At 35.6% G+C, this 18,393-nt stretch overlaps 1 protein-coding gene across 1 annotated transcript; it reads right to left on the minus strand.

The window, feature by feature from the left end:
- Positions 1 to 220: 220 nt before the first annotated feature.
- Positions 221 to 17,991, minus strand: LOC110451171. Its single transcript, XM_021499041.1, has 22 exons — positions 17,900 to 17,991; positions 17,770 to 17,822; positions 16,439 to 16,532; positions 15,691 to 15,771; positions 14,408 to 14,473; positions 13,978 to 14,082; positions 13,637 to 13,889; positions 13,231 to 13,401; positions 11,951 to 12,050; positions 11,369 to 11,480; positions 9,635 to 9,793; positions 7,989 to 8,071; positions 7,642 to 7,720; positions 7,160 to 7,264; positions 6,028 to 6,216; positions 5,237 to 5,363; positions 4,605 to 4,773; positions 3,677 to 3,812; positions 2,601 to 2,711; positions 2,175 to 2,287; positions 1,757 to 1,844; positions 221 to 1,000 (listed from the first exon to the last, which is right to left on the minus strand). Exons 1-22 carry the CDS (start codon positions 17,966 to 17,968, stop codon positions 806 to 808), a joined length of 2,658 nt encoding a protein of 885 aa, XP_021354716.1. The 5' UTR covers positions 17,969 to 17,991; the 3' UTR covers positions 221 to 805.
- Positions 17,992 to 18,393: the final 402 nt, after the last annotated feature.

Consider the following 18,393-nt stretch of genomic DNA (forward strand, 5'->3'; position numbering starts at 1 on the left):
GCCACCTGTACACCATACCTGCTAACCAAAGTTTACACCTGTACACCACACCTGTTAACCAAAGTGTACACCTGTACACTTTGGTTATCCGGTATGGTATACATGTGTACACGTTGGTTATCAGGTGTGGGGTACAAGTGTATACATTTGTTATCATGTGTGGTGTACAGGTGTACCCTTTGATTATCAGGTATGGTGTACAGGTGTACATTCTGGTTATCAGGTGTGGTAGACAGGTGTACACTTTGGGTAGCAGGTATGGTATACAGGTGTATATTTGGGTTATCAGGTATGGTGTTCAAGTGTATACCTTTGTTATAAGGTGTGGTGTACAGGTGTATACTTGTGTTATCAGGTGTGGTGTACAAGTGTATACATTTGTTATCAGGTGTGGTGTACAGGTATAAACTTGTATTATCAGGTATGGTATACAGGTGTATACTTCTGTTATCAGGTATAGTGTACAGGTGTATACTTGTGTTATCAGGTATGGTGTACAGGTGTATACCTGTGTTATCAGGTATGGTGTTTAGGTGTATACCTTTGTTATTAGGTGTGGTTCACAGGTGTATACTTGTGTTATCAGGTATGGTATACAGATGTATACCTTTGTTATTAGGTGTGGTGTACATGTATATGCTCATGTTATCAGGTGTGGTGTACAGGTGTATATCTGTGTTATCAGGTGTGGTGTACAGGTGTATACTTGTGTTATCAGATATGGTGTATTGGCCTCTCAGACATTACATTAGCCTAAAATGAACACTTTTTTTACTAGCTCAATCAAATGTTTAACAGTGGAGTATCAGCTAGCATAGAAGAAATTGATAGCTCTGTTAAGATCAAAGTCTGCTGACAATAATAAAGAAGCAAGTTCTTCATCTGATGGTTCGTCTCCCACTACTTCCCGTAGTTCAGAAACAAAGCGATCCATCCGTCCACGGTCATGTTCTAATTCTTCATATTGGAAATCTCCAGAGCTTGATGTGGAACTGTCATCCTGGTAAAGAAACAGAGTATTTCAGCAGATAAACAGACAACCTCAAAGTAACAGAAAACAAAATATGTCATTAAAACAAGCCATGACTTTAACACTGACAAAACACAACTTTTTCTTAGTGTAGTTATTTACTTTACTGCTAGATTAAGTCAAATATCTCCCTCAATATAACTATTGACTATAAAAATACACATCAACAATGCAAAGGAGACCCCCAACGCCAGTCATGTTTCAGTAGTAAAAGTGAACTATCAGAACGCAACACTCAGCCATTCCTAGAGGTACTCAAATACAACAAATGTAGGTGTCAGAAGAGATATACCCCATACAAAGTGATGCATTGTAAACTAAATCTCTGCATACAGTGGGGAATGACACCAGGATTCAGAACAAGACGCTGACTCCACAATCCAAAGAGGATCTCACATATGAAATACAGCAATTGTAGATGACAAAATTTATCAAATGTGCCGTAGATAATTTATTGCATGCTAACTTTAATTTGTATACAGTGGAACAAGAGACAAAATTTTAGTATACTACTTATCCAAAGGGAACTTACATTGCGAGTTTGGTAATTGTGAATGACAATATATGAGGTACGCTCTGAACCAAGTGATACACTAAATACCAAACTGACAGACCGACGCAAACTTACAGTCCCATCTGGTAGTACTGGTGAGAACCAACAAGCTGTATGATAACCTACAGGACTGTTAAACTGTAAAATGTTAACACACTTATGAGCAAACTTACCCCGGAGTTGAGGTCTATCTCATTTATCATTTCAACAACGGCATCATCAGTCTGGCGTGACCGTGGTAACCTCGTCTTGGAAGTCGAACTAGGATGATACAAATATGTAACACTACAACATTAACTTTTACAACAAACAATTGTGTGAAATCAAAAGTACAAACAAATGAAAAACAGAAAATATTTTTACAAGTCAAAAACTATGCTAAATAAAGAGTTGTCCAGGATGATTTCTAAAATATCCAAACAACACATTGGTCTGTTACAAGTAAAGATATCTTATCACTAGAGTTAATATCTATTACAAGGCAAGAGAAATCTAACCAATGACGCTATCCATTATAATGTCAGGAATGTCTTAACTACAGAGTTTAACAAGAATCTTACTGACTTCTACAGATCATTAGATGTATCGTACCTGCCATTGACAATTGCACTGTGTACCTCATCCTTCAGATGTTGCGGGAGCTCCAGGTACACCTCGCCCTCAGCCAGTGTGGGGTTGTCCACCATGTAAGATAGGGCCCTCTCCTGCAGACAAACAATGACACGTCAGTTCTCAATAATAGCTGCTCTACTATAGAACAAAGTGTTGACAACTTCATTTCACCGTTTTGCTTTAAACAAAGATTTTAATTTACGAAAGAGTATATCCAAGTCTTATTTTTGTGAATGAATTCACGTTATATGACCAATTTTGATGTTATCAATTAAGATTAAAACTATGTCAGGCTCCAAGATTAAACTAGAAACTGACAGGTCAACAAGGCCCCCAACCTGATGTGCCTGTAACATCCCCACCCTAGTTATTCAGCTAGGTTGTACAGGTGTAAAGAAAGCTTACCTTTAACGACTTTGTCTGAAGTTGATCAGCTAGATTAAAGAGGTAAACAGCGGTGTCATTATCAACATGTCTTTGTAAAGCATGTTCACAGAACAACTTCAAAGTGTCCACCTACACAAATAAGAAATCAATATTAATAGATTAATAATAGATCACAAAATCAGTTATTATATTTTTGATAGAGAATGTTTATTTCAGGAATGAAAAAAATGATTTTTTTCTTCACACAGATGAAAAACAAATGATCATAAAACGAAAAAAAAGACGATTTTTTGTTATCTTCTACATTATTTTTATTCCAAACCAACTTTGTGTACCAAGTCTGGCACTCATATCATGTAATATTTCCGTGACATTAACTGTCAACATCAAGTGTTCAAAGTTTATTTTTTGCTTTATGTAAATATTCATGTGTTTACTTAAAACAGATATTTTCTCCTGGTCCAGAAACATGGCAACACCTGTAATTTCCCTGTCATTCAATTCAATCTGAACAGGCATTTCCTAACTCCTTTTTCACATGGAGCAGTGGTTTATGATTGGTCTATAATAAGATGGCTATCTTTCCTCTGAGGAGAAATATTACAGTGATATATTTTGATCTAAAATGCAATTCCAATAAAGTGCTGCCAGAAATGTAGTCCTGCAAAAAATCAAGTTTGAATGAGCCATTGGATCTCAATAAAGCTTGCAGAAACTTACTTTCTATTTATATTATGGTGACCTTTGCCCTTTATAACATGAAAAGCAATCCCAAGCGAGAATTTTAAGGAAGGAAGCCCTATATCTGTATGAAATTAGAAGCTGATTGAGCCAAGGTAACTGAAACTATTGCATAGAAACTTAATTATATTTATAGTAACAATGACCTTGACCTATGAAATTTTGACCCGAACAGCAATACCAAGAAAGCTTTTAGACAAGGAATCCATGTATGAAGTTTGATACTGATTGATCAAAGATAACTGAAATTATTGTAAAAAGACAAATCCAGAGAGATGTTCCAATGATGTACATCATTCCAATATTCCCAGTAATCTTCAATAGGAGCTAACAGAAACGGTCAGTGTCCTTACCTCGTATCTGTCAGCGAGCGTGAGGAGGTCAGACAGCTGCTCTGTGGTACATCCCTCAACTCTCACCTGGCCGGAGTACAGGTACTCCAGGAACAAGTTGAACACTTCAGGGTTTGTATCATGTACTGTTATCTTCCTGTCAATAAAAACCAGCTGTCAGATCAGTACAATCTATACATATCTAATAGGCAAAAAACACAAATAAAGTAAATTTGGCACAAAAAAGTAGCTTTTCATTGGAACTGTAATGAATTATATGAATTACATATGGTATAAGGATATGGGCTTTGTTTCCTGTTTGGAGGTCTACAGTTTGAATCAGTCTGGCCCTGTTGTATTTTCACCCCCTAATACAAAACACAGCTGATTTTTTTGTTTCTTTCATCTTGATTATTTTCTAAGTAAAATCAGGAAGCCTGTAACATCTTTTCTTCCACAAACTTTGTCTCAGAACTTGTTTTCTTCCACAAACTTTGTCTCAGAACTACTTTTCTTCCACAAACTTTGTCTCAGAACTTTTAAGTTATCAACAATCACTAGTAATAAAGGTTATTTGGCTGAATAATAAGCAATTAGATACTGTCATGTTCCTGGTACTTGTAATTACGTAATACAAACAAGACAGAAAATGAAGCGACATAAGGCTGAAGGATCTTGCTATGGATTTCTTTTATCAGATCATCTGATCTAACATAATTTAAACATTATATATAAATATACAAGCCTGGGAGAGAAAATGATCTAGAGTATAATCATGATTGTACCATTTGAAACAATAGATGTTGTCAAATTACAGTATGCATAATTATACATAATGGCAAAATAAAGCAAACATTATTAAAACGTTCCTTTTTACATTAATTTAATTACTATTTAAGAGCCTGTCAAATATTGTGTATGGAGGAGACTTTCCCCGAGTAGTACTGACTTGTCTATAGATTCCCTCATGCCACTTAGCAATGCCCTACAGAACCAGTTACATCTGGAGGCGAGGATCACACGATGGGCTGGAATCTGGTGGACATCAACATCTCTGTCATCTGTACGGGCTACAGGCTCACCCCCATGGGTGTGGTCTATCACTGTGTCTCCAACATCTGAGGACAGAGACACTCATACATCAATGCCTGTACTAGACAGTGTTCCGAGGCAAACATCGTTAACCCACACAAACTACATTTTCTACTACAACAAAAAGCTTTTATAAACTCAAAATGATATACAATAGGATTTTTCTAAGAACATTCAATAAAAAATATCACATGAAAGACAGAATATTAGAAAGAAGATTCGTTTCATTAGAATTAATTAAAGGATGTATGACGAAGTCCTTGATTGGTCAATTCCTTCCAATGTACTGTCTATCATCAATCTTACACACACAAGTGTGGACCAGCTCGAAAAGCTAAGGTGGAATATACTGATAATTTGAGAACATTTTGATAAGCAAGCCTTTTGTATAACTGTATACTTAATATACCTGATTGTAATGATTTTTGACATGTATCTCTAGCAGTTTTTGTTCATAGTAAAACTGCTTTATATCAATATGACACCTACCATGAACAATGATGATCTCAAACATCATATCTGTCTTCTGGCCTTTCTTCAGCAGATCTATTGATCGCTTGGCTAGCTTACTGTTTCTGGCCAGTGGAGGAACACAAAGGGATTCAACTGAACTTAACTGTAACAAACAGAAAACAATCATATACATACATATCTATGTATGTAGACAAATAATAACAGTTCCAATTCAAACAGGTAAGAGTAACACTTCAAAACAATTTTCCAGAATTATTAAAACACGCCTCAAACTAATTGAAAGAAACTACCATGGTAATGACTAAATCCACACTACAACAAGGACTGTATCACTCAGCCACTATCTAATGATGCTGGAACAATATACTGAAATGTAATATCCGGACTACACTGGTCAGATGTTTATCATATCCTTACTCTGTGTATTGCAGTTCTTTATAAAATCAGTTTGAAGTTTTCAGCATATTTGACCCCTGTGATGTTGAATGTAGTTCAAGGTCATTTATTTGGAAAGCCTTTTTGCTCAGCATTACACTGCATGCACCTCATGCTTCAAAATAGTTATAAAAATACTGGGAAAAAAATAGGTTTAAAATGGCCAAGAAAATTATCTCAAACTTAAGACTGAGAATATTGCTTAAAATCAAAGTTGAATTTACCGGTAATGCCGGTGAACAAATGTCTAGTCTGATTTTTCAAATATATTTTTGTGTTGGAGTGACAATTACCTTCATTTTTACATGGACATATACAGCAGCAACCCCATCAGTCTAGTGTGGGATCATCGTAATGAGGGTCATACTTACATGGGCGTATGAGGCAGTTGTCCTGTCAGGCTGGCTCGGAGTTTCACCGTCTTGGGGTTTGTCGGCAGAGTAGAGACCGAGGGAAGTGAGAGAGGCTGTGAACTCGTCCTTGTGAACCATCTCCACCATCTGTTGTATGGAGGAGGCTAGTGTGGCCTTGTAACAACACATTTTGTTTACTGCCCAGGCCTACAACAAGATATTACACACAGCATTACACAAAGTAATATTTACATGTCTTCCTTTTTCAGCTAAGTAAACTCTGATTGCGTATAAATTAGCGTATACGCAGTATATAATGCTCGGCGGATTGATACTTTTTCTAAATATGGTGCCGTTCACACTTCAGCTAGATAACAGTCCAATGACAATCAATGCTTGGTTCCTTCACCATCTAGATACATAGAACATATTTGGGATCCATTATGTCTAATTATACAACAAAAGGATGCTGACAAACTTCTTAGTCCATGGATGCGCGTTCAAATTTCTTTGTTGGTAACGTATGGCGGCTTTGTTTTGACCGCGTCATCCCATGAGCAGTGTGTCAATGTACGTACATGACGACCATTGTAAATGAATAGAAAAGATCGAAGGGCTTCTCATATTGCTAAATTTAAAATTTAAAAACCATGAAAGGAAAAAAAATAGTGTTGTCCACTGCACATTTTCTAAATTTACTCACATATCAATGTAGATTCACTGGAACTATATTGCCCTAGTGACCATGGCTACTGTAGCTACCATCATGGCAACCCGCTTCGACATTTTTTTCCTGGTACTGTAGCATTTAAACATGTCTTTAAATGTAAATATAAGGATTGACCTTCATTTCGACAGAGTATACGGTAGTATGAACGCAGTTGACAACTAACATATTCTTCATGGAATGCGAAGCCACACAATAGAATATGTTTGTTGCCAACTGCATCCATACTACCGTATACGCCGTCAAAATGAAGGTCAATCCTGAATTACACACAGTAATATTTGTATACATATTACATATGGCTTAGTAATGGGACTGTCTTGTTTGTACTTCACTCAACAAAGTTTTTACCAATGTTATGAACAGTTGGTCCTTGCCTAAATCAGTCTAAATACAGTTCAAAGAGTTTATTAATGAACCTACCACTTTAGAAGAACCAAGTTTAAATAGGTACTTCCACTGTCGCCATTTGAACTTCTCCTCCAGGACAAGTGCTAGCTGTTCAACTCGTCCAACTAGCATAGGGGCCTGTGGATACAAAGACATTCTTAAATACATAATCATCAACGGGTTGTTTAAATTGAAAGAAAAAATACAAATAAACACTAAAAACGTGTTTGATTTCCCTAGATATGCACCTAATTACAGTATACTACACACCTGAGGATGATACCAGTACATACCAGTGGAGTAAAAGATGTCAAGTTGGGTGATTTGGATAAACTTTTGAGGGATAAAGACTCTCAAAGCATGCAGCGTAACAAAAGTTTGTTAATCATTGACTTTCGGTATGATAAAATAAATACTGATTGCCTTGAGTGACAGTGTTACCCTCGGGGTGACCCAAGGCACTGTCCCACTCTACTGTAACAGACAATGGTGTTTCTCATAAACCACTGACCTACCTCTCTGTCCTTGAGTTCGTCTATAATGAGGCTCACACGAATGATTTTCTCAGCGTTTGGTTTCCTATTGAATCTGTCACTAATTGAGTAAAAAAACACTTCACATAATTTTTTGTTTCATTTTGGTTTTTTAACTTGATACTTATAGTTTTTAAATATCTGAACAGGTTTACATTACAAAGATTGTGAATGTTTAACAGTTATTCCAAGTACAGTGAAATTCAGAATTAAGAAGTCACTTTTACTGCAACTGAATACATGTTCAGTCAACATAAAAAAAACTACAGGTAATACCTTATAGCTGGTTAGCAAAACAGAGGAAAATGTATCAAAAACACTATACTTACAGTTTTTCGAATGCTGACTCAAACTTTTTGGATGCAGTATCATGCATGAATTTTAACTTTTTCAACTCTCTGACATGTAAAACCTGTAAAATGATAACCCATAAATGTCCAAATCCAAATACTCATATCATAAATAATAAATGATCAGAAAGATAAAATGAAGTGAAATATGTGTTTTCAAAAGCATAACAATCTACAATTTAACTAGAACATCCAGGCCTTTCATACTGTCCTTAACTAGAACCTGAGGTGCTTACATAAAGATATAAAAAAAATACTTTTAATAGGAATTGCAATTAGGTCCAAGATTCATTGAAAAGATATTTTATGAAACATTTGGATATACTGTAATGATATTCAATAATATCATTTAAGCTAAATTAGAGTGTTATCTGTCATGAGTTAGGTGTATCAAGTAATTGCTTATAAGGTTGGGTGATTTTTTTAGAAATAAAGTAGGACACTTGAACCGTATCAGGGGCTTAACACATACTGGTTATTTGTATGCATGCACAATTCTATAAACAAAATACTTTGAATGATGTTTATTGAAAATATCCGAGCTAATCATGGCTGCTGGATCTGTTATTAACATGCTGCTCTTATCTTTAGTAATTGGGCAAGCTTAGTAAAAAACGTGCTTTTTACATATGGTTTCGGTTATGTCTGGAATCTGCAGGCTGTTGGCAGTATAAATATGTTTATGTGTCTGTTTAAAACAAGAGTGAGCGATGTTTTTGTACAAAACTGGAATGCTGAGCTGGCTGAGTCGTCTCGAGCTAGGTTTTACATACAATTGGGTGACATTTTCGAATATAAAGAGTATCTGGATATTGTAAATGTACATAAATTTAGAATAGCATTGACAAGGCTAAGAGTATCATCACGCCACCTCAGTGTAGAGGTAGAGCGATGGCATAGACCTATTGTAATACCGTATGAGATGAGAAAATGTATATTTTGTGATGTTGTAGAAGATGAGTATCATTTTATTATTGAATGTAATCAGGTTTCTGAGGTAAGGACACAGTTCATTCCAAGAAGATACTATAGTAGGAAAAGATTTGTGGATTTAATTACATCATCTAATGTTGCAATTGTAAGAAATCTAGCAAGTTATGTTTTCAAGGCAAACGAGATCAGAAATAATATACTTTTTAATAATTAACTCTGGGCGACTGGGTATTTAATCTGTATGTGTTTCTGGCAACTTTATCCTAAATTCTGTATTTTTGTTACGCACATACTCAATTCGTGTAATATTTATTTGATTCCCGAGCCAAGTGTATACATTTAACCACTGTGTACCATTGGTTAATGGCATCGAGAGTTATCTCCCATCGATCACATATGTAACACAACGGTTTTTAGGTACAAACTTTTAACATTATACAAACAATATGTACTTTCTCGATTGCTATGAAACATGTGGTAATGGATATCTGGTTGCCTAAATACGGGTAGATTGAAAACAAGTCCTCGTACCTGTCGCTGCATGTATGTGTATTATACCAATTACAAATATATTTCATTGTCCATGTTCATGTTCCACTCCACCTGTACCACCTATGTGGATTGTTATTATGTAATGCACAAGGCATTTTTGCCTATTGCTTAATAAAATATATCTAATGTTTTTAACTTACATGTCTTAGTGTCTTTCCTAACACATCTTTAACATGTTTGTGTTTCTCTCCTTTTTCCTCACCCTTCTCCTTGTCAGAAATATTTTTGGTAATGGCTTTGTTTAGAGCAGCCTTGAATTCTTCAGTAAACTTGGTTACCATGGAGAATAATGTTTCTACCTGTAAATATAATCAGTAAACTTGGTTATCATGGAGAATAACGTCTCTACCTGTAAATATAATCAGTAAACTTAGTTACCATGGAGAATAATGTTTCTACCCGTCAATATAATCAGTAAACCTGATTACTATGGAGAATAATGTCTCTTTCTGTCAATATAATTAGTTAACTTGGTTACCATGGAGAATAATGTTTCTACCTGTTAAATTTAATCAGTAAACCTGGTTACTATGGAGAATAATGTTTCTACCTGTCAATATAATCAGTTGACTTGGTTACCATGGAGAATAATGTTTCTTCCTGTCAATATAATCAGTTGACTTGGTTACCATGGAGAATAATGTTTCTACCTGTCAATATAATCAGTTTACTTGGTTACCATGGAGAATAATGTTTCTACCCGTCAATATAATCAGTAAACCTGATTACTATGGAGAATAATGTCTCTTCCTGTCAATGTAATTAGTTAACTTGGTTACCATGGAGAATAATGTTTCTTCCTGTCAATATAATCAGTTGACTTGGTTACCATGGAGAATAATGTTTCTACCTGTCAATATAATCAGTTTACTTGGTTACCATGGAGAATAATGTTTCTACCTGTAAGTATAATCAGTAAACTTGGTTACCATGGAGAATAATGTTTCTACCTGTAAATATAATCAGTAAACTTGGTTACCATGGAGAATAACGTCTCTACCTGTAAATATAATCAGTAAACTTAGTTACCATGGAGAATAATGTTTCTACCCGTCAATATAATCAGTAAACCTGATTACTATGGAGAATAATGTCTCTTCCTGTCAATGTAATTAGTTAACTTGGTTACCATGGAGAATAATGTTTCTACCTGTTAAATTTAATCAGTAAACTTGGTTACTATGGAGCATAATGTCTCTACCTGTCATATAATCAGTAAACTTGGTTACCATGGAGAATAATGTTTCTACCTGTCAAAATAATCAGTTGACTTGGTTTCCATGGAGAATAATGTTTCTACCTGTCAATATAATCAGTTGACTTGGTTACCATGGAGAATAATGTTTCTACCCGTCAATATAATCAGTTGACTTGGTTACCATGGAGAATAATGTCTCTACCTGTCAATATAATCAGTAAACTTGGTCACCATGGAGAATAATGTTTCTACCTGTCAATATAATCAGTAAACTTGGTTACCATGGAGAATAACGTCTCTACCTGTCGATATAATCAGTAAACTTGGTTACCATGGAGAATAATGTTTCTACCTGTCAATATAATCAGTAAACTTGGTCACCATGGAGAATAATGTTTCTACCTGTCAATATAATCAGTTTACTTGGTTACTATGGAGCATAATTCTCTACCTGTCGATATAATCAGTAAACAACGTTCACTATGCAATCAACCATTGGGGTTAACAAGGATTATAATGTCTACACCTGTCAATGTAAATTTGGTATGTAAGGAATATAGCATGTTATATCAGCAAAAAAATAACAAAATGAAAAACTCTACACTACCCAACCAGTTTCCATGTAGTGCAGTGGTGTACGCCTACACAAGGGAGACAACTAAACTTTTCAACTTACCTCGGGTAAAATATATGTGGCAATTTCTTGTTTTTCATTTGGTCCAACAAATGACATTTGGTATTTGAATGATTCAAAGAATTCTTTCAACTGTTTGACAAATATGGGCAACCTGGAAATAATAAAAAATACCGTTAAATTGAATAATTGATAAAGTACACACAAAATTTAAAAATTCCAGTAAATCAATTAACCAACAACAGGACTCCAAAAAGTGATTTTGTGGATTGTTTGGTTTTAACTAAATCCTTGTTTGGTACCCTTAAACAATCTTAAGTCCTGGGTTGGGATAGGGAAGATATAGTTCAAGGTTAAAGGATATTGATTTGTTTTATTCAGAGGTATCCAGTATGATTTTAATATCTCGTATTCAGTTCAACACTTTACTACTCCCTTAGTAGCTCTCGTAATAGTTTTATGATAGTCAAAGATTCAGAGTCAAAGCTCTAATGTCAGTAGCTAGTACATCAGCCAACATCTTAAAGTGCATTCGCTTTACATATGTAAATTTATGTGTAATCATATTAATAAAACATTATAAACTTTGGTTGTACACGTGGGCCCTTTGACCTAACAACCCACCTGGATCTGGCATAGCGGATAATCTCATGCCTTTCTTCCTGAGGAAGTTCTCCGCTCCTTCTGGCAAATAAGTCACACAGCAAGACAAATTTGGAGCTTGCTGTAATACAAATAGTATCATCACACACCTTGAGATATTACAGACTATCATCATACACCTCGATAGAAACTTCAAGCTCACCATTACACACACAATATTATCATACACCTCGATAGAAACTTCAAGCTCACCATTACACACACATTATCATCACACATCTCGACACAAGCCTTAATCTCAATGTTACAAAGACAATATCATCACACACCTTGAGATATTACAGACTTTCATCATACACCTCGATACAAACTTCAAGCTCACCATTACAAACACACTATCATCATCATTATACAGCTTAACACAAACTTCAAGCTCACTGTTACAAACTTAATATTATCACAGACCTCAACACAAACTTCAAGCTCACTCTAACACACACAATATCATCACACACCTCAAAACAGAAACTTCAAGCTCACTGTTACAAACTTAATATTATCACAGACCTCAACACAAACTTCAAGCTCACTCTTACACACACAATATCATCACACACCTCGAAACAGAAACTTCAAGCTCACTGTTACAAACTTAATATCATCACAGACCTCAACACAAACTTCAAGCTCACTGTTACACACACATTATCATCACACACCACGACACAAACTTCAAGCTCACTTTTACACACATGTACACAATATCATCACACACCTCGACACAAATTTCAAGCTCACAGTTACATACACAAATCATCACACACCTCGACAGAAACTTCAAGCTCGCTACAACTAATATCATTACACCTCAAAACAGAAACTTTAAGCTCACTGTTACACAATCAATAACATCACACATCTCGACACAAGCTTTAATCTCAATGTTACACACACATTATCATCACACATCTCGACACAAGCCTTAATCTCAATGTTACAAAGACAATATCATCACACAAACAAACTTGGAGCTTGCTGCAACACATGATATATTCTTATTACTTGTCTTTTAGAAGTTTGAGTTATCAAATTGTTTCCTCGTGACTATGGAAATCAAAAGTATCCAAAATATCACAAAATTCATGCAGTGCTCATTGTGTGGGTCTACTATGATCAAAACATATTTTTTGTATGAAAAAAGTTTCACATTCATTAAAAAACCTTCTGGTTTAATCTTTCTATCAAAATAGTCACATAAAGGCACAGACAACGACTCAATTAGCATTTAATAGTGTATATACCTATAGCAGCTTCCCTAGCTGCCTGCTTCATTATATAACACAGTCGTGGAGGATTGGCAGCAAGTGCATCTTCAGGAATGGTGCCAGGTGTGATGGGGGTTTTCTTACACTTAAACATCTCAATAATCCGATCTGCTGACGTGTGCATGTCTCCAATCAAATTCACGATTTCTTAAAATAAAATAATTAAAAAACATAAAAACAAGATGAACAATCATATAACAATATACAGTTTTATATATTTCAGAAACAGTAACCTTAATATATATAATTGATATCTTTAAGTTATATGAACTTTTAAACCATTGAGATTGGTGAGATGTGCTCTACATTCATCTAGATTAAGCTGATAATTGATACGGCTACATAATCTGATTTTATTGCCAGTTTTTACATTAGTACTTACGTTGCCGAAGAGCAGTATTTTTGAGGAAAGCATTGCACAGTTTTATAAAATTGTCCATGCCAGGCAGTGTGCCAACAGTTTTGATGCAGACTTTGACAGTTTCCTCTGAGAGACCCTTTGGCAGACATTCTGTGTAGAGGTAGTGGAGCAGGGTCCCCAGAACATCCTCACGTATGCCTGTTAGAGGTGGGGGCGTGTGCCACCAGTCCATTTCAGGGCAGCTCAGGCCCAAGATCAGAGAATGCACCTGGAACTGTATTAAATAAATTAAATCAATGGATTCACCACACCAAATTGAACAATATGTTTTATCTATTTGTAAATATATGTCCAAGTCTTACCTGATGCCCCGATTCAGCTGTGATGACAAGATCAGAAAAGTAGCCTTCGTCCAAAGCTCTTCCAAACGTGTAATGGCAGTCACCTTTGGAATAGTCTGTAGACACCTGTTAGTGAAGGGTTGAGTTGTATACGTCTGTGTAGTACAGGTATAATTACAAGGGAGAACATCAAGCAGGAGATAAAGTATCATCAAGGATACAGGTGGCGTATTTGAATTTACATAACAGTGAAACTGTTTTGTTTGAAAAGACTAATTTCATATTTTCTTGCTGATAAAGTTAATGTGTTTCCTTTCAGGGAATTGTCTCATGAACAACAAACTCGAATTTCAAAAACATGAACTATTTAGATCAATTTGAAGAGAATATAGAGTGTATTTGAAACTCAAATATTTGATATGAAAGCTGTGTTCAGTGAACACTGTCATACCTTCTGACACTGCAGCATGCAACATCGGTCACACGTCAACAGCATCAGTTCACCAGAAATCTCAACCTGTAACACAAAACAGCAGCATCAGTTCACCGGAAGTCTCAACCTGTGACACAAAACAGCAGCATCAGTTCACCAGAAATCTCAACCTGTAACACAAAACAGCAGCATCAGTTCACCAGAAATCTCAACCTGTAACACAAAACAGCAGCATCAGTTCACCAGAAATCTCAACCTGTGACACAAAACAGCGGCATCAGTTCCCCAGAAATCTCAACCTGTAACACAAAACAGCAGCTTTAGTTCACCAGAAATCTCATCCTGCAACACAAAACAGCAGATTTAGTTCACCAGAAATCTCAACCTGTAACACAAGACAGCAGCATCAGTTCACCAGAAATCTCAACCTGTCTAACAAAACAACAGCATCAGTTCCCCAGAAATCTCAACCTGTAACACAAAACAGCAGCTTTAGTTCACCAGAAATCTCAACCTGTAACACAAAACAGCAGCATCAGTTCACCAGAAATCTCAACCTGTAACACAAAACAGCAGCTTTAGTTCACCAGAAATCTCACCCTGTAACACAAAACAGCAGCATCAGTTCCCCAGAAATCTCAACCTGTAACACAAAACAACAGCATCAGTTCCCCAGAAATCTCAACCTGTCTAACAAAACAGCAGCATCAGTTCACCAGAAATCTCAACCTGTAACACAAAACAGCAGCATCAGTTCACCAGAAATCTCAACCTGTAACACAAAACAACAGCATCAGTTCCCCAGAAATCTCAACCTGTAACACAAAACAGCAGCATCAGTTCACCAGAAATCTCAACCTGTAACACAAGACAGCATTGGTAAGTAAATCTGTACCACAATTGGGTAACCAAGCCAATACTAATGACAGCCTTCCCTGTTCAGTATGCCAAGGTGTCTCCTGATGAATACCAAATTTAAGTGTGTTTTTGAGTGGGACGAATCCTGCATGTATGAACGACAATATGAAAGGTATTTAATCCAAGAGTTGAAATATAATTGATGTACCTCAAGAAACAAGACATGTTTGAGATTGGTCATATTTCATATTAAGAACTGAAATATTCAATTTGAATTTGCAATAAAATAATATCTTTGTACATGTAGTGTATTTGTAACACATTTGTCACAATGAAGTTTGTGAGGTCTAAGATGTGAAAAATATAAAAATAGTTTGGAACATTATATAATCTGTTTTATTGTTATCAGTAAATACTTTACTAATAGACAGTATTGTACTTACATTGAACTCAATAACATGTTCTGCAAGAGTCCCAAAAAACTTCAGTTGGTCAGAGTTCATCTTTCCTGGTGGAAAAAGTATCTGAAAGACATATACCTATTTTAATGATGTTCTATGCAATATTGCATTAACTATAGAGTTCAGGATATCTTCATCTATACAATGTGTTCCTCTGCTTAATATTTAAGAATTCCAGATATATACATTCTTATACAGTTCACTACTAGATAAGTTTGTATTTGACCATAAATGCATCTGAAAATAGAGACTTGTTAAACTGCTGTTTAAACTTAATCACTTTATAATTACAATGAACAATGAACTTACTCGAACACTATGACAAATTATCTACCACTGTTAAAGGAAATTAAAGGATTCTCAATACCACAGGAGCAGCCATGTTGTTTACGGAATGTTTCGACTGCTATATGCAATCATCAGGATATTCAGTAAACAACAAAGCTGTTCTTGTGGTGTTGAGAATCCTTTTATTTCCTTTTATGTTTCTATAGTAAGGATCACTAGTGGATCCACCCCAGAACACTAAACATTTTCTTCATTAAGAGTGTTAGATCTTTTTTCTTCTTTATCTACCAGTGTTAAAATGATTCTACTTTCTTTTTTGTAAGGTGTTTAAATGTGTAAAATCAAACCCAATTGTTTAGCTTTGTTCATTATAACAAAATGAAAGTCTTGAATTTGGAGAAAGATGAAAATATATCTGTTAATGCCAACAGATTTAGAGCACCTCATAAGTGTCAGAGTTAAAGAATGGCATAGCATCCACATCATCTGCCACTTTCCACGACACATCGCCACTGTCATCCAGGTGGAACTCTGATCTATACAATACAAACAAACCATACATATATACAACATAATCAGTTAAACAGTAGTGTTTTGTATAATTCATTATAAAGAAATAGAATTCTATGGGCAGACACCTATTCCGTCTTTGCGTATTGCAGAGTTATCTTCTCTTGTGAGCAGGTATTGATTGTTACGTCATTGGTTTGTGTGAGAAAATTACATCGTTTTCTCAAAAATTGATGACGTTACTCTCACAAACCAATGATGTAACAATCAATACCTGCTCACAAGAGAAGATAACTCTGCAATACGCAAAGATGGAATACAGTATGGCTGATATGGGATAAATTTCTCAAGACTAAAAGTTTAAATGATTGTTTTTAAAAAATATTTTGTTCTTAAACAGCAGTCAACAATATTTTTGTCCACGTTGTAATTTACAGAGATTGGCTTTTCACTTTTTAAAAAGCATACAATAGGGTACATTTGAATTTTGAAATTTCATGTTTGCAAAAAAAGAAAATTAATTACTGCATCCTTTAATGTGCTCAATCACTGCGAGGTAAAGTTAATAAATCAATATTCAACTTGTAATTTTAACTATGAAATAAGGAGAATAAGCTTATCAAATTGAAAGGGTTAAAAAGAGCCTATGAAACCCACGAACCACTTATATATTTATTAATCTTTTCTGTAAGATAATGATTTCCTGTCACTGAAGCATGGTCTTACACAGAGTTTCATACCAAATGACCCTGGCCTAAACAGAAGACAATTCAATGAGATTTCCTTTTTCTAAATGAAAATGACATTCCAAGCCAAGGAACAAGATTTCGAATTGTTAGTTTTTGATAAGTCATAATTTCAACTCCAGTTTTTGGGGACTATCTCAGGGATTTACTTTCCCGACATAACAGTTTTAGAAATTATGAATGATTATGTGAATATCAATTACTGCAGTTTCATCTCTAAGCAGTGAGTGAAGGGCATGGACACTGTGGTTTGGATAGTTCTATTTGTCAACAAGGCGAGAAACCCTTCCGGGTGTAGCATGAGGCTTTCACCTCAGCTCTGACTCATACATATTTTTGTCACAGGATCATCACAAGAAACCACTGCGTAATAGTATTTTGCTGCTTTCATTGGACGAAAGGCGACTGCAATGATATTAAGTTGAACGACAAAAGACATCATTTTGTCAAAATTCAAAATCGATTTATTTCCCATTTCCATAAAGCGAATAAAAGACGAGACCATATCGAATCTTACCCTTCGATGCCGGTCGTATCCACTGTGCCCGCCAACGATACGCATTCCACAATCTGAAACGAGAGAAGCAGACTAAGTAACATGGTTAGGGACTGACAGACAAACGAGCTTTGTATGAAGGGCTACAAACCTTCCATGTACCAAGGTACTGATCTTCTCGTCCTCCACTATGGTACACGGACGTGAACGTCGTCGCCATGTTTGTTAGTCTACAATGTTTACACTCCTCACGCATGCGCAGTTGTGACATCCGATCAGAAACCCATTCATCGATAATGTCATTTAAAATTTCCCGGCTACGTCACGTACGTTACATGTGTATACAACAAATACGTGCATTAGATCTATCAAAGTCTGTTATGTAGCGAACTAGCACATTAATAGGTCAGTTCCATTCCAAATAGAAAGTCGCGATCGGTTGATATTTTTTAAGCAAGAAAGCAGTTTCTCTGAAAATAAACACGGCCTACCGCTACGGCGCTAGTCTTTTTAAGAAATCCAAATAAAACGTTAAAAACAATACATTCTTCTTCAAAGAGAATATGTCCACATACCGAACAAAACCATATTTTGGTCTGGTGGTCGCTACGAAATCATTTCATATAATAATATTTTATGGATGAC

This window comes from Mizuhopecten yessoensis, unplaced genomic scaffold (genome assembly GCF_002113885.1).
Source record: "Mizuhopecten yessoensis strain PY_sf001 unplaced genomic scaffold, ASM211388v2 scaffold5859, whole genome shotgun sequence".
Classification (NCBI taxonomy): Eukaryota; Metazoa; Mollusca; class Bivalvia; order Pectinida; family Pectinidae; genus Mizuhopecten; species Mizuhopecten yessoensis.